At 42.9% G+C, this 24,804-nt stretch overlaps 1 protein-coding gene across 5 annotated transcripts in view; it reads left to right on the forward strand.

Annotated features, from left to right (window-relative positions):
* Positions 1-24,804, forward strand: part of LOC122413500 (uncharacterized) — a 73,913-nt gene that overhangs the window by 33,568 nt on the left and 15,541 nt on the right. For 2 of the 5 annotated variants that reach the window (XM_043423886.1, XM_043423887.1), the window contains exons 2-5: positions 10,127-10,483; positions 10,643-10,763; positions 12,430-12,611; positions 14,818-14,919. In XM_043423886.1, the coding sequence (XP_043279821.1) occupies positions 10,127-10,483; positions 10,643-10,763; positions 12,430-12,611; positions 14,818-14,919 (762 nt within the window). Of the gene's footprint in view, positions 1-10,126; positions 10,484-10,642; positions 10,764-12,429; positions 12,612-14,817; positions 14,920-16,260; positions 16,708-24,804 lie in introns of those variants that run through there. The other 3 variants (XM_043423888.1, XM_043423889.1, XM_043423885.1) reach the window with 2 other exon arrangements.

A 24,804-nucleotide genomic window follows, 5' to 3' on the forward strand; every position in this document is an offset into this window, starting at 1 on the left:
ACAACTCACCTCGATGTGGAGCCTTGGCCGAGCCTACCTGGTGGTTGTTGAGCCACACGTTACCACTTGATGCCACGTATTAGGGGAACGATTCCGTATTCTCTCGATGAGCATTCATTTTTGTTCTCCGTCATTGCCAAAGCACTCAATCCTTGATAGTTTTAAGGGATCCACCCTAATTAGGCGGGCAAAAAAAATACTATTTTCACGAATTTTTTTTGATCGGTATAAATTATAAATGTGGATATAAAAAGTGTTGGGCCTGAAAAATGCACTGCTCTTAAGATACACAAATTTTTTTGTTTATTTTTGCTTTACTCGCTTTTCGTACAGAAAAATAGGGGAGAAGACGGGCTCGCAAAGGTGGGTGTGGGCCGTTGATAAAATCTCTGGAATGGTTGATCGGAGGAAAAAAATGGTTCTAGATTCAATAGGCAAATGCCTGTAGCGCGTATCATAAGATTTTAGATTTTTTAAAAAATGACAAAATGCCGGCCATTTTTCCAAAAATTACGAATAAGCAAACTTAACATTTCAAAATTCGTGTGATATGCGCTACAGCTATGGTCATAAGGAACACGTGGTAAAATTTTGGCCAGCGTCGGTTCAATGGTTTCGGAGATTTGATCAACGCGCCGTCGAAAAACGTAAGTTTGAGAAAACCGCAAAAGGCCGGTGCGTATCAGCGCGTTCAGACAGCCGAGTAAACGTCGCTCCAAAGTACACTCGGACTGCTCAGATCTTTATTAAATTTTCGTACGATGCTTTCAAATATGTACGCTTTCGAAAACTGCAATAAAAAAGAATCGATTTTCTGATAATTCCAATGAGACTGGGCCCCTTAATAATGGGCTTTCGACGTATAAAAATTATTCAGATTTTGACTTTTTCCCCGAAACGATGCATCCTCCTGCTTCGTCGTGGAAGGATTTTTTCAGGAAACGAGAGCTGAAATCCCAACGAGAGTTTCCCGTCTGCAGATACACAGTCAGAGGGGGCTCGTACACCCTCGCAGCACCTCTATATCTATGGAATTTTATTACTTCGTGTTGGTACAATTGTACGCGTCAGCTGCACCGCTTGGCAGCAATGAGAGTAACGCGCTTTTCACATGCCATCGGATCCTTCGCTCTCCCCCCTCCGCCCCGCGCTCCTGCTTTCTCTCTTCATGAATTGTGCAATATATACGTATATGATGTCTCGTGTGCGACCCTTATAATTTGAGCCGTTAACCGAGAACGATCTATAGCTAAAATCTTTGCCCGCCCATCCCATTCCTCTCGCTCTCTCCTTCTCTTTTGCTCTTTCTCCGCAACATTGCCGCCTCGTGTTGCTGCTGCTCTTTCCGCACGTTTTCAAGCAGCTGAAACGGGCTGTTTTGGCTCCGGGTGCTAAAACACGCCCAGCTACCTGCTCTTTCGCGGCTAATATAACCCCAGCCCCCCGCCCCCCCCTCGCTATTATACGTTAAGGGCGACCGGGAGGCTCGTTGCACAACGATCTCGATGTTGCGCACACCCGCACACGATTCTCTTCCCTCGGCGGCTCCACCGATATATCTGTATATTTATCGTTTACTCGATATTGTATACTCACACTTGTGACCCCCCGACTGTGTCCTTACGGATATTACATATATTTGTAACGCCATGATTCACGTGTGTTTGAAAGCAATTGCGCGCACGAAATCCTTAAACGTCGCCTAAATCGTGTAACACCTTGTACGGATAACACGTTGCCACGTGACCGCCTCGTACTTATGGAATTTTCAAGCTTGACGTTCCACATCTCGAGAGAGAGAGAGAGAGAGACCTCCCGAGATCCCTCGTTATGGGAAATAAAGGGGAAGAGAAAAAAGTTTATCGAGGAGGCACAAAGAGGAGGAGGAACGCGAAAATATTGAGACGAAGGAGACAAACTGAGTGTGGAAATGGCGAAGGAAGCGTAGAAAAGTAACGAGACCGTTGGAGCTAGATATGAGCGGATGAATAGAGATGGAAAAAAAACAGAGCAGCCACGAAGACTCGCACGTTTCGTTAACTCGAGACGTGAATAAGTCTCGTTCTCTCCTGGGACCACTCATTTCCATCGATATTTCGTGCGTCATTGAATTATTAAAACCCTTCGATGCTGCTGCTTCGTTCCTCTTTCACGGTCTCATGAATTGCCTGCGTCTGCTCCTCCTCACACACGACAATTCCTCGTAGCCAATTCATTAGGAAGGCACATTAGAACGCTCGAGTTTGCTCCATTCTTTGGATGCTGTAATCGAGGAAGAATCAAACGAAATGAGAGCGGCACCAACAGCACAGGCCTGTGGCATTCAACTTTTCCCCCTTTCAATAATCATGTTATTCTTCTCAATATCTAGGCAAGTCAAATTAAAATACAGCCGAGCTTTATTTCTAGCACATCGAGATTTATTGTTGTTGATGACTGCGTATTTTTAGAATTTTTTAGCAATTTTGCACGAAAAACCAAACGAACCCATAACATCACCAAAATATCGTACCACAACCGATACACGTAAACCGTAAAATGATTTTAATTGCGACAAACAATGAGCAATGAGATAGATGAATATTTAAGGGTGAATGATACAAAAGTCGAAATAATTAGAAATTGATCAAATTTGGTGATAATGTTCTTCAACATCAAGTGCGAAAACACAAATTTTTTCAAAATTTTCTTCTGTTTAGTTATCAAGTAATTACGCATTAAAGCAGATCTCTTATGCCCGGAATGTATACCTATATATATGGAAACGCTATGCTTATACACGTGAACTTTAGTGATCAATTACTCGATAACTGTACAGAAGAAAAATCTTAAAAAATTTGTATTGTCAAATTTGGCACTAAAGAATATGTTCACCAAATTTTATAAAATTCTGATCATTTTGAATTTTTTTATGTTTTTAGCATGGTTTAGCATGGCAACATTGTATCGCCTGTGCAATATATCCTTAAATATCATCAGTATTCTTACTAGCATGTACTATTCTCGAAGAAAGTGGACGTTAAGCTAGAACGGTACCTCGTTTGTGGGGCAGGCGATGAGAGGAGTACTCACTCCTTTGCTTCAACATGGAAAGCCTCTCGTCATGCCAACTATGCACGTGAATTTAGTTTTTGGTATTCAATTTACATGAAAAAATGATAATTGTGTACTTTTACATGAAAAAATCACTATTTCAACCACAATGTTGATAATTTTTGCGAAAAAGCTTCTCATCTTATATTTCAAAATATCAAACATTTGCTTTGACAGCTGAAATGCAGGGTTATGGTTTCAGCTTTTGACTGCTGGCTGCTCTGCTCAAGTTCGAGGGCAAGCAGCTGTAAGTCGCACTATTTTATATGTAGCTATACGAGAGTGCGTTGATCGATGCGACGTTGCCGCTTTCGAAGCTGTGTCTACCAGAAGAGAGAGACAAGCTTCGTTTATTAATTTTCTTTTACACATTGCCGATAAACGGTAGAGTAAAATCACTACGAATTTTGCGAAAGTTATCTTGACAGTTGGTTCATATACCAGTGTTCGTTTCATCAAAAAGTGGCTTTTTAACAGTTGTTTTTCAATGTTTCTTTCGCGTTTTTTTTACGCCTTTTCATAAGATCCAATGTAAAAAAGTAATTCAATTTTCCCAGAAACGGTATGGCCGAACCCGTTGAAATTTCGCGAGCAAATGCTGGTTTAGACACTTCCGAACGTATCTACCAATTTGCATTAAAATCCCTCTTTTTTTAAATATGGTACCGTTCCACCTTAACACTGAAAATACGTGGTGATACTAAAAAATATGAAAAAAAGTGTAATTTTCTCCAAAAATTTACGTGATGGAGTTTTTTCACTACTTTTTTTCGTAGCTTAGTACCTAATATCTACCATAATTGCTAATTAGTTTTTTTAACGGGAAAACCTTTAAGCGGACCTGTGCAATCGGAGCTGGCGGCTCTCGAGTCATACCGATTCTTTTTGTTAAGCTCTCAATTTAACTTATTTTTCAAAGCTTCAATAGAATTCGATAGAGTTTGGCGATGATCAATCTCAAGGATAAATGTATCGAGAATGCAGCGAAGGGAGTGAAGTGCACAAACATAAATAAAGGCGTATATACGTGTACACAGTACTTTTCTTCCTCGTTTTTTTGTATCTGCGGGCAGCGCTCTATATAAACGTGAAAGTACTCGCCAGGAGTTTGTTCGGAATTAGTTCGAGATGGGGTTAAGATATCATGGATGAAACTCGTTTCGCAGCCTCCTCCGGGCACTCGCCGGTTCTTACACTTTGCTCGAGGTTTTCTCGAAGCTGCTGTTGCTGCTGCTTTTCCCTTCCGGCTGCGCGTTTTCTGATCTTTCGCGGGTCCGCCGAAGGCAAAAAAGCCGGGCGGAGGGCGAATCGAGCGTGAGGGGAAAGGGGCAGTCCAGAGAGTCTGGTGCGCTTCGTCGAGCTGAGAAAAGTTGCGAGAGCTTTTGCGAAACATCGGGGAAGGCGTGCGCAATCGACGAGAACAGAGAGGAAACCGGAAGCCACCTAAAGAAACAACGAGAAAGTCAGCCGGAGCGAAGCGAAAGGAGGCAAAGATCCGTGGAATTTGTATATACACGTTGGTGGAAAATCCTCGAGTAGTGGCCATTTCTATACACTGAGAACAATTAAATTCCGGTGCAATGATCCGAAAATATTATTCCGTAACGAATACATGTATAATGTGTCCATTCCGCGTATATATATATATATATATATACATACTTTTTTCCTTCGGTCTGAAACACAACACGATAATGGATGTTTGCTCGGTACACACATCGCGGGCGGAATTGATTTTCAGCCGGTTTATCGTATCGCTCTAATTTCACGCTGGCTAGACGCTGGCATATGATTCTTTAAAATCGTCCCATCAGCTTCGTAATCTTCGAGCTCGGCTTTATTGTGATTTCCGCGTGGAAGATGATCCGTTTGGTACGTCGAACCTGCGAATCCGAACGATCAGCGAATCCTAAAAAAGAAGAAACACGTTTTACGGGGACTCGGGACTCGATTGGACAGCCGAGATCCAAAGTCTCAAGCACCAAATTCGATCTTCACGGCGAGCGACCCTTGACAAAAGTCCAAAAACGTCTCATTCGAGTGCCACTTTTCCGGACTGTTTTAGCACCTTTTTTCGCGATGTTTCATTTCCAGAGCACGAAAAACAGCTCGTCGCCACATTATTTCGGTACATCGCTCCGGCATATTCTCGACCCATGAATTTCCTTTTCAGTTTCACATTTACGTAAATTTTTCATTCGATACTGCAACTGAACTTCATTCCAAGGCACGAATTTTATAAAATAATAATATTCGGAAATGCTGACCAGACGAGCCGTTCACGCGGGTCGACCGCAGGCACGAGAATTATATCAAGCTTAATAAAAAAAATGCTCATGAAATTTGGATGAGCGACACGAGAACGCCGTCATCAGGCAACCCGGGCCTTTTCGAATCTCGATAAAACCTGCTATTTTGAAACTGCAAACCTGTCAACGACTCAACGGTAGAATAATGCACGATTCGAGAGAGCTCCTAATTGTTTTAATCGATTATTTTCACTGGTGTGCATACACACGAAAGCCTCATCGTCAACATTAAAAATCTAAAACTTCAAATCTTAAGAAATTTGCTCTTGACTATTTGATGAATCCAAACATAGTAAACGTCCGAAGATCTCGGAAGATCAAGAATCTCAAATAATCCAATTCGGAATGACGCTCAATTTTGCAACGTTCCAGTCCAACGAAATGATTTAAAAAAAGCCTCCAATAATTACAGTAATTCTCCAATTTTGTTTCCAGTCGAATTTGCAATTTGTAGTTTTTCAACCTGCGCCGATACTTCGTGAAATAAAAATTTGGTCACTACTAATCTTTATTTCCTTCATTTCGTTGTACTCCAACGTTGCAAACTTCAGCGTCGTCAATTCGGAAAGAATTAATTCTGTCTCGTCTTTCCCTCGAATGCGGTTACGAATATCTCTGTAAATTTATTATCGCATATTTCAACGTCTATTTCAATATTAATCTGTGTAGATGCAGCGTTATATCGTTTTCCAAAATGACGCCATCAAAGGCGCTAATTAACCCAGTCGCATATTGATACGCACAAGCGAAACATTATTGATATTTGTCGAGATAATAATACTTGCATGTAAACCACGATTTCGGAGAGGTGGCTTCGTCCAATTAGGGAATATACGTCGAACATCGCGAAGGCAACGCGCGACCCTCGTGTCTCGCTTGCAAAGTCAACAACCGTATCGATCTATCGAGCTATACGTTGGGGCGTATTTAATCAGGAGAAATTCATATTCGGTATGAACAGCGGAGAAAGAAATGGTGTCGGGGGGGACGCTTGAGAAAACGGTTTCGTGTCTTCGCGAGCGCGGGGATCAGTGTCTCCAGAAAGGGGGATGATCGCCTCGGGATCGGGAACGTTGCGCGCGGATATCATCGCATTTGACTTATTACGGAAGCACAAATGAAAAAAGTTCTATAGAAAGAGACAAAAGTGTACGGCTACGCGAGAGAACAGCTCGAGAGGGCTTGTTCTCGGTTACGCTACAGGAGCAAAAAACGTGAAAGATCACTTCATGAATATTCACGAAATTTTTAAGCGTCATATATACAGGGATGTCGCTATGTGTATGTATATGAATGGCCAAGTGAGCTCCCTTTTAATTCCGTTATTTCCACGTGGCTTCCCGCGAAAATTGCGATTGGCAAAAAAATGAAAAGGAAGAAAAAACCGGCGGGGGAAACGGTGGAAAAAACGTTCAAAGACTTTATATATTCTCTTCGTTTTGGCCGGACCGATAGAGCGGGAAAGAGAGAGAGAGAGAGAGAGAATGGAAGGGAGAGGGAGAGAGAGCGAAAGAGGGAAAGTTACGACTGATACAGAGGGCCGAGAACTAACTGCGGGTGATCGATTTTCGATGTTGCGGAAAATTGAAGTTTTTCTCTTCCTTTTTATTTTTTTCATTACTTTCTTGAATTTGAAAACTCGGCTGCTTTATCTCTCTCGATTCGCCGCCTCACAGCTTCTCCTTTCTTCCGATCTCTCCTTACCTTTTCCAGCGTCAATATATTCGCTTCTCATCATATATAAAAACCGCATACTTCGCGGAGCACGGTTCTAATGAAGCATTTTAAGAGGACGGTCGTCCCACCCGGTCTCTTACCTCGCGGCGGAGATCAGGAAAGAGAAATGAAATATAAAAAATTCCATTCCTAACGGATATGATCGTCGGGCCAGCAGATCGATTTCCATAAGAATGAAAATGCAATCGAGTTTTCTTACCCTTTTCCTCTTTCTCATCAGCGCATTCAAACCTTTTTTGTCTTTTTACCTTCGCTTTTAATGTATGTGCCTCTTGGCTCCGATCACTTGTTTTACTCTCTTTTCCTTCGCGATAATGAGTTTCGTGTTAATTACTTCCTTTTCTACCATCTTGCTGGGGTCCAACGCGATCCAATTCCCCGATAAAAAATCATGGGAATTCCACATGTTTGCCATTTCCCTTAAATTCGTTCTCGTAAACTTTTCACATTTTTTTTCTCCTTCGTTCTCACAGTAAACGCTTGAACGATTGTCTCCTTCGATCGTTCTACGAAATGAAAAAGGGCCGAAGCTCAATGCCCGTTTTTATTTCGTGAGTAACGCCAATTCTATTTCGAATTATGGTTATTTTGTCAACCATTGAGTTTAGCTCAAATTATTCTTCCAAAAATCTGTCGTCCGCGCGCTGCTGATAAAAATAAAACATCAATTGAAAGCAAACGCTCGCTCACCGAGTCACGCAATTGAATTCATCCGGCCGAGTTATATTCGGACTCGTCGATTCTTCTCTCTCGATTTAACATCAAAGTTTCTTTTTTACTAGGCGAGAGACTCGTTACCGGGTATCCCTCGTCAAACGCACGGCGACGCGGTCACGTTCGAACTAACGAACAAATAAACGAACGCGAATAGACCCAAACAAACCCAAATATTCGAACGACTTTGAGGATTTTTCTAATGAAAAATATAACCTTTTTAGGATATTTTTGAATGAAAAATATTTTCAAATGGACGATATTTTGGATTCAAAAAGTGCTAATCCAATAAAATAATCCAAAAGCCTCTGCCATCGTAAAATTATTAAAAATCTGTTTTTCCCGTTTTCCATAAAATAACTGAAATTGCATAGTGACATTGCTTATTCCAGCCAAGACAAGATTGTTTTGAAACGATCTTTCAACGCTCGATTAAAGTTGCCAGAGTCGATTAGTGTCAACCCGCCGTTCATTTTTCAAATGAGATAATCGAGTTCGTTGATCATTGATGACTACTCAGCTAAATTCAGTATTTTCGACCGTCTTCGTGATAGCCGAGGACTTTCGTCTGCCCATTAGTAAAATTCGGTTTAGTGGAATCCTCGCGCAAGTCTGAATGAGAATGTCTGAGTTCCCGGCGACGCCGTGTCGTTGACACTTGGAGCATTGAGTAGCTCGGAGGGGCAGCGATTTCCAGACTTGTGTGAAATACTTTGGGATTCTCGAGTCATTTTGCAAATTTGTGCCTCTCCAAAGAGTGCACTCCCGAAGTATCAAGCCTGAAAGCAGCTGGGCTTCGAAACTTTCCTCGAGTTCTTCCCTTAACGACGATCAACAAAAAAATGCTCCTCCTCCCGTCGCTCGCGCTCCCGGGATTTATTTACTCCGCACGAGAGCTCGGACGCGATGTTTTTCGAACACTCTGCCACACACGGGAGCGTTACAAAGCGAGAGAAGCTTTTCGCTTCCCAGGGAACAATTTGCATGCGACGCAAAAGTTAATCAGATCCAACACCTCAGCGCGATGGCGAACGCGCCTTTAAGGGGTTTGCGCTCCCGAGCACATTGGGAACACATACGGGCAACAAATACTCCACTATGCTCGCCCAAACAAGTTTCACAATAAACGCCAGAGCTCGAGCGAATTATATGAGGGACGAAACTGGCGAGCGAGAGAGAGAGAGAGAGAGAGAGAGAGGCTTGATTTTAGGGTGTGATTCAAGCGTCTAAGGGACCGGAAACTTTCCTACCTCAAGTGTCACACATCAAAACTTTTATGCGTTTGCACCTGCACTCTCGTTTCTCCCTTCGTAAAACAAGAATAACTGTAATGAAAATAGTCACCTGAGAACTCGTTGAAAATGTTCAATCGACGATTACTGTTTCCATTATTCTTACAGCGGCGAAGGGGGAGGGGGTGTGCTTCGAGTTTCGTATATGAATCCGATTACGTTGACGGTATTTTTGACTTTCATTTCTGCCTCATATACGCACGCGATATCGACTAAATTATTATTTTTTTTCCCAAATATAACTCCCATTCGAGGTTCTTTAATTAAAACAATTTTCTCCTTCCTCCGAATGAAACGTCACGAGTCATCGCGATTCAGGCTCCCAAATTGCTCCCGCTGTAATTGGCGAATTTGTTAATTGGATCGGCGATCCTCTCGTTTCGTAAACGTTCACTTCGATTTTATTCGATCTGCTCTCCATGGAACATGCTCACGTGACAATAATATCACGCTTGCTGGATCACTCCCACATTAAATAATACACCAATTTACATACGCATTATTTTTCAACTGCCCGGCCACAATTCTTCTACCTTTTGTTCGTGTGTCATGAATACACAACAGCCCAAATTAGCATCACTATTTTCGAGGTTTCGTTCAATTTCACTCGACATTCCACACCCTCGTGCACGTTTAATCTGACGAATATTCAATAAAACTCGGTATAGTATTGGAAAATCATGATAAAAATTTCCACGAAAAAGATGGAAAAATGTTCGAAACATTTGGCAAAAAAGTCCATTAATTGCTGAAACGACAGCCGAAAACATCGCAATTTTGAATATCGGATTTAAAAGAACTGAGAATACGAGAGAAATAAAAAATGGAAAAAATTAAGTTTCTGTCTCACCGTCCGGCCGGAATGGAATGATGAAAATTGAAAATCATTAAATTATACCAATTTGCGAATAATAAAATCGATCATTACACGATGATATTGAAAAAGATTTTCATTGACGTTAACAAATTGTATCGTTACAGAATCTCGGCAGCTGGTAATAAAAAGCATAAATGTGCTGCCGTACGTGCAAGAGGGAGCGAACGATCACGTGATACTCGACTGCGATTACGACATGGGCAATTCGTCAACCGATGGTCTCGTCGTTAAATGGACGCATAACGATACTTTGGTGTACAAATGGCATGCTGGTAGGCAACCAGAAGCAGTGGAAACCGCTACCCACATCGAGGTCGGCTACAAAGCCAGCAGCGATCCTTTCAAAATGTATCGGGCTATGAAATTCAAAAATCCCAATATATCTCTGACCGGCAATTACACGTGCGACGTTTTCAACTTCGTCGACGAGCAGATCGCCTCAGCTCCGATGATCGTTTATTGTAAGTAGCCAGCACTTCCAAGAGCCCTTTTCACGAGTTCCAGACGCCACTTCGATTGGCTTTTTTTTTCGTTTTTTATTTCAACTCGCATAGCTCCTGAAACGTGGTGCAATCACCGAGTACTTAATCGACAGTAACTTTCATATTTTCATGCTGCAGCGACCGAGGAAAAGTTCGAACTGGTCTACAGCAAGCGACTGATCGATGGCGACGATGGTGTCGAAGTGTTCTGCCTCGCCGAGGGACTTTATCCCGAGCCCGAAATGGACATCTCCATCGAGTAAGTGCCTCGTCGTCGCCGACCTCAAACGCAATTCCATCCAATTATTCATTCCATCGACGTTTCTCTGTACCCCTCGTGAGAAAAAAACGTCACTGGAACAACGAAATGTCGCATTAAGGGGGGGTGCCAATGAAATATATGATCGTGGCAGAATAACAACCGCCCTCTTTACTGCTCCACTCAAAAACAACGCTCCTCCGAACAGCCCTACTCTCAAATTTGCTAAATCAATACAATCCAACATGTCTCATTGTTGCATAAAATAAAAATCTTTAGAGTGGAAACGTTATCGAGTAGATTTATGAGTCGAGTTATTTTGGAGCGAGTCAACGACAGTTCTCTTCTAAACGCATCTTTAAAGAGCGCAGTTGTTATCGAGTAGAGCTGCGATGAGTATGCGGTTCTAAATAGCTGATAATTAACAACTCTGTCGATAGCCATTCTCGATAACAAATCCACTCCTTAATAACTGCGGATCTACGTACAGAACGTCTACCCTCCTTAAGGAAGTTGAGGCACTAGAATGAAAATGATGTCATAGCTTTTAAACCGATTGCATCTTATAAAGTGAAGTGTAAAAAAAGAATCAGTTAAATTTTCAGACAGTTTAGGAGCGTCGTTGCTGAGAAAAATCAATAACAATTTGGGCCGAATAACATGTAATCTTATGGAAGTAAAAAAACATTCATTCAGTGATATCTCCGTTAAAAATGGTGCTGAAAATATAAAATCTTTTTGGGCAACATGAGCAAGGCTTGCCGAATAATGTAATTTTTTTTCAGATTTATTAGGAGATTTGCTGAGATTATATTAATAATAATCTGTTTCCCGTGCAGCTTTTTGAGGCTAGGATCGTCACCGTTCGTGTTTTCGACTGAGCTTTCACCAGTTTTTCTTTAAAGTGTATGCAACATTGCCAAACTGTAAACTGGCCTAACTTTTGAAAGGTACAGAACTTTTGGGTAAAAAAATGACTGTACAGCCTCAACTTCCTTATCGTATCTATTCCGGTGTGATATTTAGTCCCCGATATCTCGACTCATGACGGTTTCAGAAAATTATGACGCTGAAGTTTGCAACGTTGGAGTCCAACGAAATGAACGAAAAAAAGATTTATAATTAATCGTTTTTTTATTTCACGAATCATTGATGTGGGTTGAAAAATAACGAATTGCAAATTCGGCAGAAAACAAAATTGGAGATTTACTGGAATTATTTGAGAGTTTTTTTAGATCATTTCGTTGGACTCCAACGTTGCAAACTTCAGCGTCATAGAAAATTTATCATCGTGAGTAGAGATATTGAAGATCATGGATCACACATGAGTGGACACAGAGTTGTTATGAATTTCGGAGCAAAGATTTTAGAAGCAGAGTTGTTTTCGAGCCGAGGCGTTATTCTGCCGTTGATCATCACGAGGTTAAACATCATTAATCGAGTAAAATAGTTTTAGATCAAACTGCAGATTCGTTCTCTCCGAAAGCATTGCAGTTAGACGAAGAAAACTCTTCCAGTAACATCAATTGCTGTTGAATCAACCATTTTTTTCCAGTGTAGCTACTTTTCCTTCATCACTTAATCCCCATAACTCTCATATTTTTGACTGCGTTTTAACCTTTCAACAATTCAAATGTTTATCATTATAAATACTTTCGATTTACAGCAATATTTCATTGAATAAGGGGAAAAAAGCTGAAGTTGAGAAACGAGCGGATGGAAAGTACGACATTCGGAGGAGAATATCGCTCAGGGATGGAGATCTGACACCCCCAGCTCTCATCAAGTGTACGCTCAGCATACCGGACGCCAAATATCACATACCACGAGAATTCGTCTACTATCCTGGTGAGTTATCGAGCCGCGATCGATCGGGCGTTTAAAAACAAATGATTTGATCCGGTTATTTCCTCTGTGGTTAAATTTTTATTCGTTTCGTGTATCATTTTACCATGCGACAAGAATGAATTCCGTTCGGTTCGTACCTCCGTCACGTGAGCCTTCATTAATCGTGTTTTTGTATTCTCCGGTCACACACCGATCAATGTGCATTTATCAACTTCGTTTATCCAATTTTTGATGAACAACCAATTCGACAATTCCCACAGATTCCTTCCGCACGACGCAACGAGATGATCGAGCTGCCGAAAATGACTGAAACGAAGCGCGAACTTTTGCTTCAATTCACTCTCCCGTTGGACGATTTTATTAAAATTCAAATTTGCTCAGCTTTTTCATAGTCTTACTCGTAAACAGAGAGAGAGAGTGAGAGTTTAAAGACCCTTGAATGAGTCAGGGGCAGGACAACTGCAGCAAAAATTACGAAGGAGAATGAAGAATTTTGGAAAAAGTCAATCGAGCCCTTTCGCAGCGAAGAGATTTTCAAGCCCCCAAAAATTTTCACCCCCCCCTCGCGTCGATACTGCACAATTTTGATAATTTAACCGCTCAAGGCCGTTCACGGCGCCTCTCATATTTCTCAATACACACTGGAACGAGTAAAATTTTGAAGAACGATCGTAACACGTAGCTCGACGGGACAGGTTTGCCATTACTCTAATATTTAAAGTTGGTGCGGTTCACCGTAAACTCGGCCACATGGCAAATCCGACGTGTGGTCCAAATCCGTTTAACTAACCCCTGTTTCCCGTGCCCTGCTCCGCCGCTCTTTAACCAACCGGGTGCGCTTCCTCGTCCCTCGACGTTGTTCACTCGCTCGCTCCCTCCCTCCGTAACTGCGAGGAGCTGGCTTTACACGAGTCGTAGCAGCCTCGGTGGATGCGATGGTGAGGAAAAGAGGAAGAGACTCATGCGCGAGATGAGAGTAGAAGGAAAGAGATAATATGAACTACCGTGCGCGCTCTATCCTCGTAGAGCACTGTACGTACGTTTCTATATTGAGTGTGTGTATGACTCGGTGTACTCAACGTATTTACACTCGTGCTGATGCATCCGCAGCCCCCCTTCAATCTCTGTTTGTATTAACGTCCAATTAACTACCAAAGTGGGTTATTGTTGTTGGCAATACGTTAAACACACTTGAACTATCTGTATTCCTGTAATTAAACATCCTAAACTTGGGCCAAATTCAATTTCCGTTTCGTACACATTTATCCTTGATAAGTTCTACGCTCCAAAGACGAAATCTGTTTTCCCGAGGCTTCCTCTGCCTCGAAACTGTTTTTTGGGCTCACGTCACCGTGGGCTGTCGATTATTTCGGTTTTATCGCTCATTTTTCACGCCGGGGGCTTCGATTTTTTCGGAAATTGTGTCTCACACTCGAGGGGGGGGGGGGGGGGGGGGGGCGGCGGAAAAAGGGAATTGGATTTTCTTATAATTTGTTGGCAGCCGCGCAGCCAGTTTTTCGTTCTAGAAACCTCGAAGGGGCGGGCTAAAAACCGCACAATGTCCGATGGGATTCGGGATCGTGCGTAGCCAATTTACTATTTTCTGCTCAATTTTTTACGTCGCGAGTCCAATATTCCGTAATAAATGGCATTTCGGATTGCGCACGGGGCGACTTTCCTGGCGGAGATTTCGCGCAGCGGTCACGCGGGCTCAGCGATGCTTTAAAATATTGCAACTTGTTTTTCTCATCACTCGTGTTATAATTTATGGATGATGCGACCCGAACGGCCTATTCGACCGAATTCTCTCGACGAATCATAATTCCAACGTTTTTTTTTCTCCAGGGCTGTTAAACGTAGCGATAAATTTTCTCCCCAGCCCCAAATGGCGTGCATTACTGTTAGTGAATTATCAGCGTTTAATAATATTTGTTAATTAGTTGGTTAATCAGTGATGATCGTTGTCAGCTCGACTAATAATTATTCTCTTCCTCATTCCTGTCGAACACACTTAAATTAATGATTTAATCGTGCTGTGATTATTGTTATCGCTCATTAACCTCTGGCTTCATCGAATATCAGTGTATTTTAAAACGTGTTTTTTTTCCTCCCCTTCCTTTCTCATTTTCTCTCAATAACTTTTTCTTTTGCGAAAAGTTTTCAATGCTTAGTTTGATGGACGCGGTATGTGGTGTTTGTTGTGCAGGAAAGCCAACAACAACTCCGTCATCCACGACGAAGCTACTGAGAACAATGGCGGAGATCCAGGCGTTTGACAGCAACGAACCAGACACTGACAATGGTGGTGGTAAGAGCGAGAGAGAGAGAGGGAGTTTAAGTTCACTATTCCTGTTTGTTGAAGTCCATTGTCGGCAAGCGTGGTTATTTTTTTTTCTCACTTTACTTACCTTTCTTTCATCACGAAATTTTTCATTGAAAATAACGAGATCCAATTTCAAACGAAAAGCGTTCCTTCAAGCCCCAATCCGATCACTCCCTTTCGGGACACCGGCACACAGTTCAGTTCTAGTCAAATTTTTTTCGAATCAACCTCACCTATTTCAATATCAATAAATCTGAATGAATTAACGAAGACCACCACCAGTGCCACTGCCGCTACGTCGACCCAATTCTCAATGCACCGCAGCGCACGAGCCTTTGTTTCTATTTTTTTTTCTAATTTTTCTTTCTTTTTTTTTTCATATTTTGTCTGCTTTTTATGCACGCCTGTATTTCATTTTAACTGCTCGGTAACCTCGTTGCTTTAGAGAGCATGCACGAATAACATGCCCAGCGAATAATCATTTATTTTGCACGAGCACAGCGCGCATTTGGGGCGTTTCCTCATGGTAGATCGTCCCCTGCAATCACTCTCCTCGAAAGTGAAAGCTTCGCTCGATCAAAAATGCACGGAAAATTGATAGTCCCATGTGGAAAAAATGTGTCTTGGAAGAATGTTTTGAAAAATCTTTCGAAGCAACAATCGCCTCGAGGATTTAGTCGCGAAATCTTCTCGCGCGCGTACGTGCTGTATCGTCACGACTCCATGTTCACCTCGGAATTATCGGGCAATCTTTGGCGGCCGATATACACGAGAAGAAAGAAGGAAAAGAAAGCAGCGAGGAGACGGCGGGGTAAAAAAGATTGTTCTCACGTCGTGCTCCTCGCGCGCCAAGTCATCGGTTGCCAAGTATATCGTACACGCTGCTGAGGCTGGGGCCAACTGTAATCAGTGTGTTCTGCTTGGCAAAGGAGAAACCACTTACCTTTACCCTCTTTTTTATTTTACCGTGGCCACGATCTCACGTTTTAAAGAGCGCGAAAATAAAGGGGTGAAGAATTAAAAAATAGAAGAGAGAAAAGCAGGGATGCTGCTCCCATTTATTTTTCTTATCTTGGATCACTCGCTGCTCCAACGTTTCTCTCGTGCCTGAATTTTGTAAAATCTCCATTTCAATAATCCGAATTTGCAACCCTGCTTCGTAGCGAATGCCTGTTTTCATTTCAGCCGCAATTCGATCCGCTTGAAAATTCATTGTTCCATTCAAACTTCGCGTTTCGTGCTACATATTGCAAATTTCGTTTCTAATAATCCGCAGAACATTTGTGAGGCTTCCTCGTTACTGATACATTTTGATTTCCATTACAGCTCGACGGACTTGTGAAATTTTATGCACTTTCAATCGATTAAATGGGGCGAGTGGGCAAAATATTCTCGATCCTGCTTCATCAACGTTCGAGCAACTTTACGGGCTGCCGGGCCTGGAATACGGTTTACGAATAACTGGGGGAGGGGGAGGGGAAAAAAACATTTTAACGACAAGAAAATCCACGTGAAATATTATTACGTACGTAAGAACTCCAAAAGCTCCAGCTTCCAGTTCATTTGAAGTCACGTGCTATTCGGTAATAGGTTTTTCACAGGACTCCTTCGATTTATAAAAAATAATAAAAAAAAGGAAAAGGAAAAGGAAAGCTATGGAGCGAAGGAATGAAAAGCTTCCAAGATTCTCGCGGTAATGTCATTTTGGCTTCTTTGCCACGAATCCCGGGCCAATAATGGAAAAATTGTGAGAAAAAGTGTTCCGTGTACCTCTGCTTTCTTCGTATATGTGCAACGATATACAAAATAAAAAGTATAAAAAGTCCAAGTGCCTGCTGGAGAGTACGCAGATATTCAAGCAAAATTTCGTGGCTCGATATTTTCTATGGAGGGGCAGGAAAGCGCAATCTCTTTTTTCTAGTAATATTTGCAGATAAGCTGAAAATTTTTCTCGTTTCTAGACAACTGCGAGGCATGGAAAATGTTGAGGGAAATCAGTAGTTTATTTGCATTTTCTCTTTTTTTTTTTTCGATCGATCACGAGGGGCGGAATTATAATTGAGTTGGGAATTTTTTGCTTATGAAAAAGTTGTCTGGCGTGAGGTTCGAATTGTAGATAGAAAAAAATGTTAGTCGTCTTGAAATTCGCTCTCAAATCATCGAACAGAAGTTCCTACCTTTGGAATTTGTTGACCCACTGCTGGTGGGCTCAATTCCTCGACTTGACAGCTGAAATATTTCGGGAAGAAAATAAAATAAAAACGGAGGAGAAAAATTGGTAAATTCTCGTGGGAAAGTTGGACGAAACCTCGCGGTAGGTTTTCTCGTAATTTTTCCTCATTGCCAAATCGCTCTTTACGAGCGAGCGTGACTAAAAATTTGTCTGCTTTCTTTCGCGCTGGAGCATTTCGAAGAAAATTGCTACGACAACGAGGTCATGGAGGTTCGATTTGTTTTTATCTAGTCAACTGGGCTCGGAATAAATTTGGCAACACTTCGATGTTATTCGTAGGCTTTTTGTGCTTTCGAGCCGCCAAAAATTTTTGTTAGGGAGTCCCAGCGACTGGGAGAGGAATTTCGGGTCCGAGGCTAAGTTCAGTTCGAGAGCAGCTCGCTCCGAAAAGCTTTTTCTCTTTTTTGCTTAGCGTCTATTCCCTATAAAGTAATTAAGGAAATGCACCGGAGTGAAAAAGGGGGAGAGAGAAACGAGAAGGAATGGCAGCACTGCGTAAAGAACCGGAGAGAGGCGGGGGCACGAGAATAGAACGAAAAAATGGCAAAAAAAACGTCAGCAGAAAACAAACGACGAGGACAAGAGAGAAAAGAGGGCGAATAAGAAGGCTCTCGCTCGACATTGCCTATAACGGTTTTATTCGTGCTTTCGCACTTTTAAAAGTAAAGTCACGTTTCTCGTCTCGTATTGAAAAGATTCCTGGGCTCGTCGTTGGTGTCTCTGCTCTCTCTCTCTCTCTTTTCCTTTTTTCGTTTCTTTCACGCTGCGATGGAAATATTGAGCCCTGCGCGGCTGGAATATCATTGAGATGATATAACGAGAACAACGATGAGGAGCAAGTGAAAGGACGAGAGAGAGAGAGAGAGAGAGAGAGAGAGAGAGAGAGAGAGAGAGGTCCGCGAATATAGATAAGTACAAGGAAGAATAATAAATGAGAAAACTTGAGATATAATTTCGTAAGAGAGAAAATTGAGTTTAAAAGTATATACATCAGCTTGCAGTTTGTTTTATTCACGAACAAAATCTACTCGACTATCCTAAACAGAAATTGACGTATTTGCAACATACCCAATTACAAATCCATTATTAACCTTTCTTAAAAAACTCCATTGTCATGAAAGTTTAGAAAATTTTTATAAAAGTCTTCCTTTATAGGAATTCGGTTCAAGGAACGATTGTTCCACCGATTTCTCGAGCAGAGTCTCTCGTCGAATCTCTCACAGTCTCAAATAACAGCAAGTAATTTCGAGGGCCATTGAAAAAGCTAGCGCGAGTTCTGCTGCTCTGATGTACGTTTTTCGATAAATATTTTTCAAATCGGACTCTCGGAGGGAGGCATTGGGCAAAAATTCTCGAGAGCCGCGCTTCGTATTTTATTTCGAGTCCACAAAATGGAGAATCCAGATAAAACAAAAAATATGAGAATCCCTGGAAACTCGTTCGACTCGATCACCCGAAGTCCGGGATTTTCAGAAAATCATCCACTCTGCAGCAGCGTAGAAAATTGGAAATCGCCACCGCTGACTCGTTCATTCCCCAAGAGCCTCAAATATTCTCAATTTTCATAAAAACCTCTAATTCGTAATGAAAAGTAAAAGAAAATGGAGCCTTTTCCTAAATGATTTGCCAACATTTCGGAGGCAGAATATTAAGGCATCCCTTTACCAGGCCGAAGTCTAACCTCAGCGCAGTCCGTATATACAGTTTCAAGGAAGGTCGAGAGGACTCGTGTGCACATAGTTATAAGGAAGCACGGCAAGAGCGGCCGGGGAGGGTGAGCAGGAGGAGTATTAAGGAGTCGGTTCTGGTCCTCGACTTCGCCAGCCTCCAGGACTGTAATATACCGCGTCTCAGTTACCGCGGCAAGGACCAGGATAGCGATGTGTAAATTCTCCGTAGCTCCTGAGTTGTGTGTACCTGAGTTCACCAACATTATCATCGGCGCGTGTACGTGCTGTGGGGGAATTATGAAAAGGGCGCAAACAGTATTAAGTTTCGTATCGAATTGCATCGTTGGTACGCCCTTATTCTCGTTCGTGTACCAAACGCGATGTGTGTACGGTTACGTACACTTCATACTGTGGAAACACGAAACCACGAGTGCACACAAGTTGCTCGAACGTCGAGGCCAACGGTATAATGTAAGGCCGTATTAACACGTGCCACGAACTTTGCTTATTTATTGGTCTGGCCCGGTAATGCTAATATCTCGGTGATGATAAGCCAAGAATCATATTTATACACGCACACACATTAATATCGTGGCGTGCGTGTTATATCATTTTACAGAGTTCACGAGTATTTTTATCCGCTGTGATACGAGACTTTTGATGAAATAACGAGCGTGATGGATCCGAGTTTATTAGTGGACTCTGCGGAAGGTGTAATGGATTTTCCGATGTATTCTCCAAAGTTTCAGGCCATTTCGAGCAAATTTCGAGACGAGCTTGTCCAAATTTTGCGATCCGTTTGTTCTGGATGTCCTCTTGACTCGTTCTCGTAGCGAGAATATTTTTGAACGTCAAACTCAACTCGCGCGACGTCGGTCCAATCAGCTAGGGCTATTTCTGGCGAATATAACCGTCAACTTATTTTCACTCTCGAATTTATGAAAAAATGAGTACAAACTTTGAGCAGATAATTTTGATGGCTGACAGATTTTCCAGATTTATGGAGTTTGTGAGAATATTCATTCATTCGCAACTCTGGGACAGCATCGCGAAAAGGATGGAAGTGGGCCAATGCCCTTTACTTATTTCGTAGCCTGCTGAAAATTCAACAGACGTTAGTCGACACTAAATGGTTCTGTGGAAATGATCAGAGAGAGATTCCTCTGCCCGGAGTAGATTTAACCAATTATTCATCATCTCCAAATTCACAGATCGGGCATCAAATGAATACAGTTTTCATTTCCGTTTCTTGTGTCGTCTACCTTTTGAATTATTGCACAAAATCTGTACGAACGAGTCGTCGCTCCAAATCGTTTAATTGGCACGAAAATCAACAATTTATCGAATGGCTTTTATGCGCCAGCGACTCGAGCACTTGGAAACCACCGGACCAGTCCGAAGGACAAAAAGAATTTGATTTCTGGACTTTCAGCTTCACGTCCCATCGGGACGGGAGGATGCGAGCGAGCCGGAAAAGCTTTCCTCCATCGCAGTCGGTCGCTACATTTTTTCAGTGAGTTTTTAGTTTGAGTTTTTAGTTGGTTAACACCAAAGCTCAAAGGATTGTTTCCCGCGGATCGATCGATCGCAGTGTGCAGCTCACCCGAGTACTGACTTTGCCCAAAGCGGTTGGAGCTGCATGGGAGAGGGTCAAAAGCACACGTCGACCGCCCAACCGTTGCGACCGCTCGCTCGGCACTTATCTTTAATTCACGCATCTTCGTATTGACACACGGCTTAGGAATAATGACCGCACTCTCGATAAATAAGCCGTCAAGCTACGCACCGAGAACTCGATGAAAAATTCAACCTCCCGAACAGTTCGAGCTTAGTCGAAATCCGGTTTCGATCCTTCCCCAAAGCTCTCTCAATAACGAACTCATTTCGATCGCGGTACAAGTTATTTGACCTCGGAATTTCCTCGTAAGAGTCTTACGAAAATTCAGTTAAGAACGCTCTTCGTCGGCGCCGACTAATTCTGCCTGGAATCACCTGTGACAACGTCTCCGAATCTCCGGCTCGAAAGAGTCCGGTCAGAGGCTAAGAAATGACCGTTTTATCGTGGATAACGATCAAAAACACTTTCCTCTGTGTTATACGCTTACAGAGCAGAATCACACTATCTTGTCTGCTAATTACACCTACAAAGTGTAGAGAGCTCCAAGAGCCTGGGTTATCCAGGCTTCCCAGAGTTTACCAACTCTCCTGGAATATCCAAAGAGCTGGAAAACCGATATTCTTCGCAGACAGCAACACGATTAAGTGTATGGAAGCTCGAGGCATATACATGCACAAAAAGTGAACCGCCCGCGCTATACATTATTTACCACCTGCTTTGTACAAAGTGAACAAATAATTAAGTGCAAAAACGCTTCCCCGTAAAGTTCGCTCTCTCTCTCTCTCTCTCATCGCGTATAACACGAAGGGAAATCATTTGAGGAGCAACTTTAAAACCGGGGTCAAAACGCACGAGTTTCCCTGCACGGACTGAGCGGTTCGCAAATCGCCATAATTCTAGCTGCATGCTTTTCATTAAAATTGAAGATAACAAAATGCTGTGGCATCTCGGCTTCGGTAGATTTCAATTTTCTGAGAAGACTTTGAACACACATTGGAATCCGATTCTTTTCTTTTTCGTTAGAAAATACATTGAATATTATGAATTCTCCGCAGCCGACGCGTTGACCCGGGCCAAAGTGTGGAGTGTATAAATTTATAATGAAAAAAAGAAGAGAAATGAATGTCTCTCGTCGCGAGATAAAAACTTTTCTGTTACGATGCTCCTCCCCGCGCACCTCTCTCGTGGCTACTCACGAAAAATGTTCTCTCAGTTTCGCTCCTCTCCCTCTCTTCTCTTTGCCCGCTTCTTTTTCCGGCGTTTTTTCTCCCCTTTTTGCTAACTACCAATTTCATCTTTTCCGCGAACGCTTTTAACATATTACTTATTCAAAGAGTTTTGCGCTTGCTCGCGCGGGCCCCGTGTACCGGTCAATCACATCCATAACTTGATCATTCTATATCTGACGAGTCTCAGCACGCCTCTGGCTCATCTCTTCTGTGCCGCGATACGAGAGTTTCGCGAAAGACATGCACCCTCCCGATGTCGAATTGCGGTCACGTGACGTAATTGGATTTAGTTTCTCGTTCGTGATCGCGTATCTGTCTCGAATGCGTTCACCGCCGATTCGACAGTTCTGTGACACTTGAATTCCTCTTTTCCGCCGCATTTTCGCCTCTCCCATTTTATTTTCACTCGAGTCTTAAGTATCGCCTATAACTTTCTGCCTTTTTTTCCCCGCAGATTGCTCCATTTTTCTTCGAGCGTTGCCACTTCCCAGACGCGATTATTTACGTCCCCGATCCCGCAGACCGTTTTGTTACCGATCGAGCGCAATCGTCGCCTCGCAGAAGCGGAAATTCTTCCATTTCCCACAGCGAGTGAATCTGCTTTAATAAATTGACAAATATCGAATGATTCGAATGAAAAATGCGCGGTTAACTGTCCTAATAAAAATCGAAAATGGCCGAGTTTCGTGACCACGATGCGACGGTGCCCTCCCACACCGAAATTCCATTAATAAGTTCAAGCACGTAAAATAAACGTAGGATCCTCTGCTATCTGTTGCGGAAGCTTTTCTTCTCAAAGATGGAACGCCTCGGCGACCGTGCTCTCGCGAAAGAAGTAATTAGAGCCACCCCCCCCCTCCGGCGCTCCGCAGCTTCCTCTCGTTTCCAGCTACAAGGGTTGACTACATTAACAACGATCACGAAGGGATATAAGGAAAAAACGTTGAAAAATAAAGGGAAACGAGAAGAGAAAGAATAGAAGGATACCAACAAGTCACTGTTTAAAACGCATTAAGCCTCTTCTTTTGCCCCTTTTTTGATCGTCAGGTTCCGCATTCCGCGACGAGAGAAGCCCTGCTCATACTCACGAGTGTAGAAGTCTCTCTGTATTTGAGTTTGAAAAGAGAGAAACGGAGCCAAGTATCAGTTAAACTTTCGCTTACTCTTAGTTTTTTTTTCGTAACTCCGGTGTGCGCGAGCTCACTTTTCCTTTTCTCCCACATTGCTCTTTGTCTTTGTCTTGACAATGAGTTCATTGCTTGTTTCTTCAACGCGTAGTTACATTAGCTTCTGTGCCGTCGTCATTTATTCCTTTTTTCTCGGCTCGTTTTTCCCTCCGGTTCTATCGGGGCTTTTTCCCCTGGTTATTCGGGCTACAGGAGAGCCGGAGAGCCGGCTAATTCATTTGGTTTCCTCCGGAGCGCCGCCTCGCGGTCGCCCGACTACGCTGCCGCGCTCTCCGCAGCGCCATCTCTTCGAATTATCTCGTTCCCTCGATTTTCCTTCTTTCTTCGGTCACGTGCACGATAAATACGATTTAACGTTTCCCGAGGACTTTTACGCGCTTACAACGCGCCGGGAATATCGGCAGCGGGGACGCAGGAACGAGTGAATACCGAAAGGGACGGAAACAGGAGTTTGGAGACGCGAACTGAGAGCGGGATGGAGAGACACGTGCAGACGCACCGCCTGCTGGTGCGTCCTTTTTTATTTGATAGTGGAACTACGCGCGTACGCTCTAAGCCACCGAGCGATAAATCAGCTCGGAAATCCACATCCAGCATCGATATACAGACGCATTTACACGGGGCGTTTTCCGCACGTTTTAGTTCCTACGAAACTGGCCGCCCGCGACGTTTCCGTCGATAATAATCAATTGCGTACACTTTCGTTGGCTCATTAATATTTGCGTGCTTCTTCAAACACTCCCGAAGCCGACAGGAACGTGGAAAAAATTGCGGTTCTCCGGCTCTGATTAGTTCGCCGTGAAACAGCCCATATAAAGCATCGCAAATACAATTTGTGTGCATTGGTGTGTTTGTGTACGGTGAGCTCTCGGTAAACGTGTTGGTTCGTAGGCCAGAGAGATCCCTACTGAGGGATAAAGAGCGAGAGACAGAGAGAGAGAGAGAGAGAAAATCGGGAGACGAGTGAAAAGCCAGGAGAGAATCCCCGGCACACCTATCGGAGCCACTCTCACGTGAACTCATTGCGATCTATGTTAGGTTGGAAGCCATTACTCCAGCTTCACCGCTGTCAATTTCAACTCTGGCCTTCCTGAAATGATCAGAGGACCGAACACACTTTGCCAACCACAAACACATTCGAAGCGGCGCACACACTCGAGAGTGTACACACACGCACGATGAGGACATTTGGAAATTTCTCTAGAGAAAACCCCGGCATTGTGGGAGCTGTGGCGAATAGCAGCCAACGGGAAAAAGATAAAGAGACAAAAGTACGTGGACGCGAAGACGAAGAGAATAAAGACGGACTGGCGGTAAGCCGCGACTGCATGCAGCACAGCCAGGCAAGAAATGAAGCTAAGAAAAAAAGGACACTCGCGAGAGCTCCCGCAAATATGAGAACGATGAAAATCTTCAATGATAATAAATCGACGATATTTGTTGTCTCTGCAGATTACAAAAATACAACGATCGATTCTCCCTTTTCCGATACTTTTATCCACTCGACCAGTTCTCATTTGTTTTCTCTTTCTCAAATATACGCCCCGGAACAATATTTATCAATGATTTGCAGCTGTAACATGCAGATTAAAAGCAACCATCTTCCAATAATTGCTCCACCTGCTGCCCCCCCCCCCCTCCCCTCCCCCCTCCCTCCTGTCCCCGACTCGGAAGTTTCTTGCCGAAGTTTACTCGTTACCTTTCAATGAAAGGCGCACACGGATCGAGAGATAAGTCCCCGGGATTTTAATCACGTTTGAATAATGCAAAGGAATCATTTGCGTTTGAATTTTGATTACTCCAGTGGAATAAATAGATTTTGTTTATCTTGATTATACGGAAAATGATAAATAGCTTAACTCCGTTGATGGAGCGTGAATAGCGTCGAGTCGCATTCCCTCCTTATTCGTCCATTAAACGAGCTCTCCTTCGT

The sequence above is a fragment of the Venturia canescens genome, chromosome 7 (assembly GCF_019457755.1).
Source record: "Venturia canescens isolate UGA chromosome 7, ASM1945775v1, whole genome shotgun sequence".
Lineage (NCBI taxonomy): Eukaryota > Metazoa > Arthropoda > Insecta > Hymenoptera > Ichneumonidae > Venturia > Venturia canescens.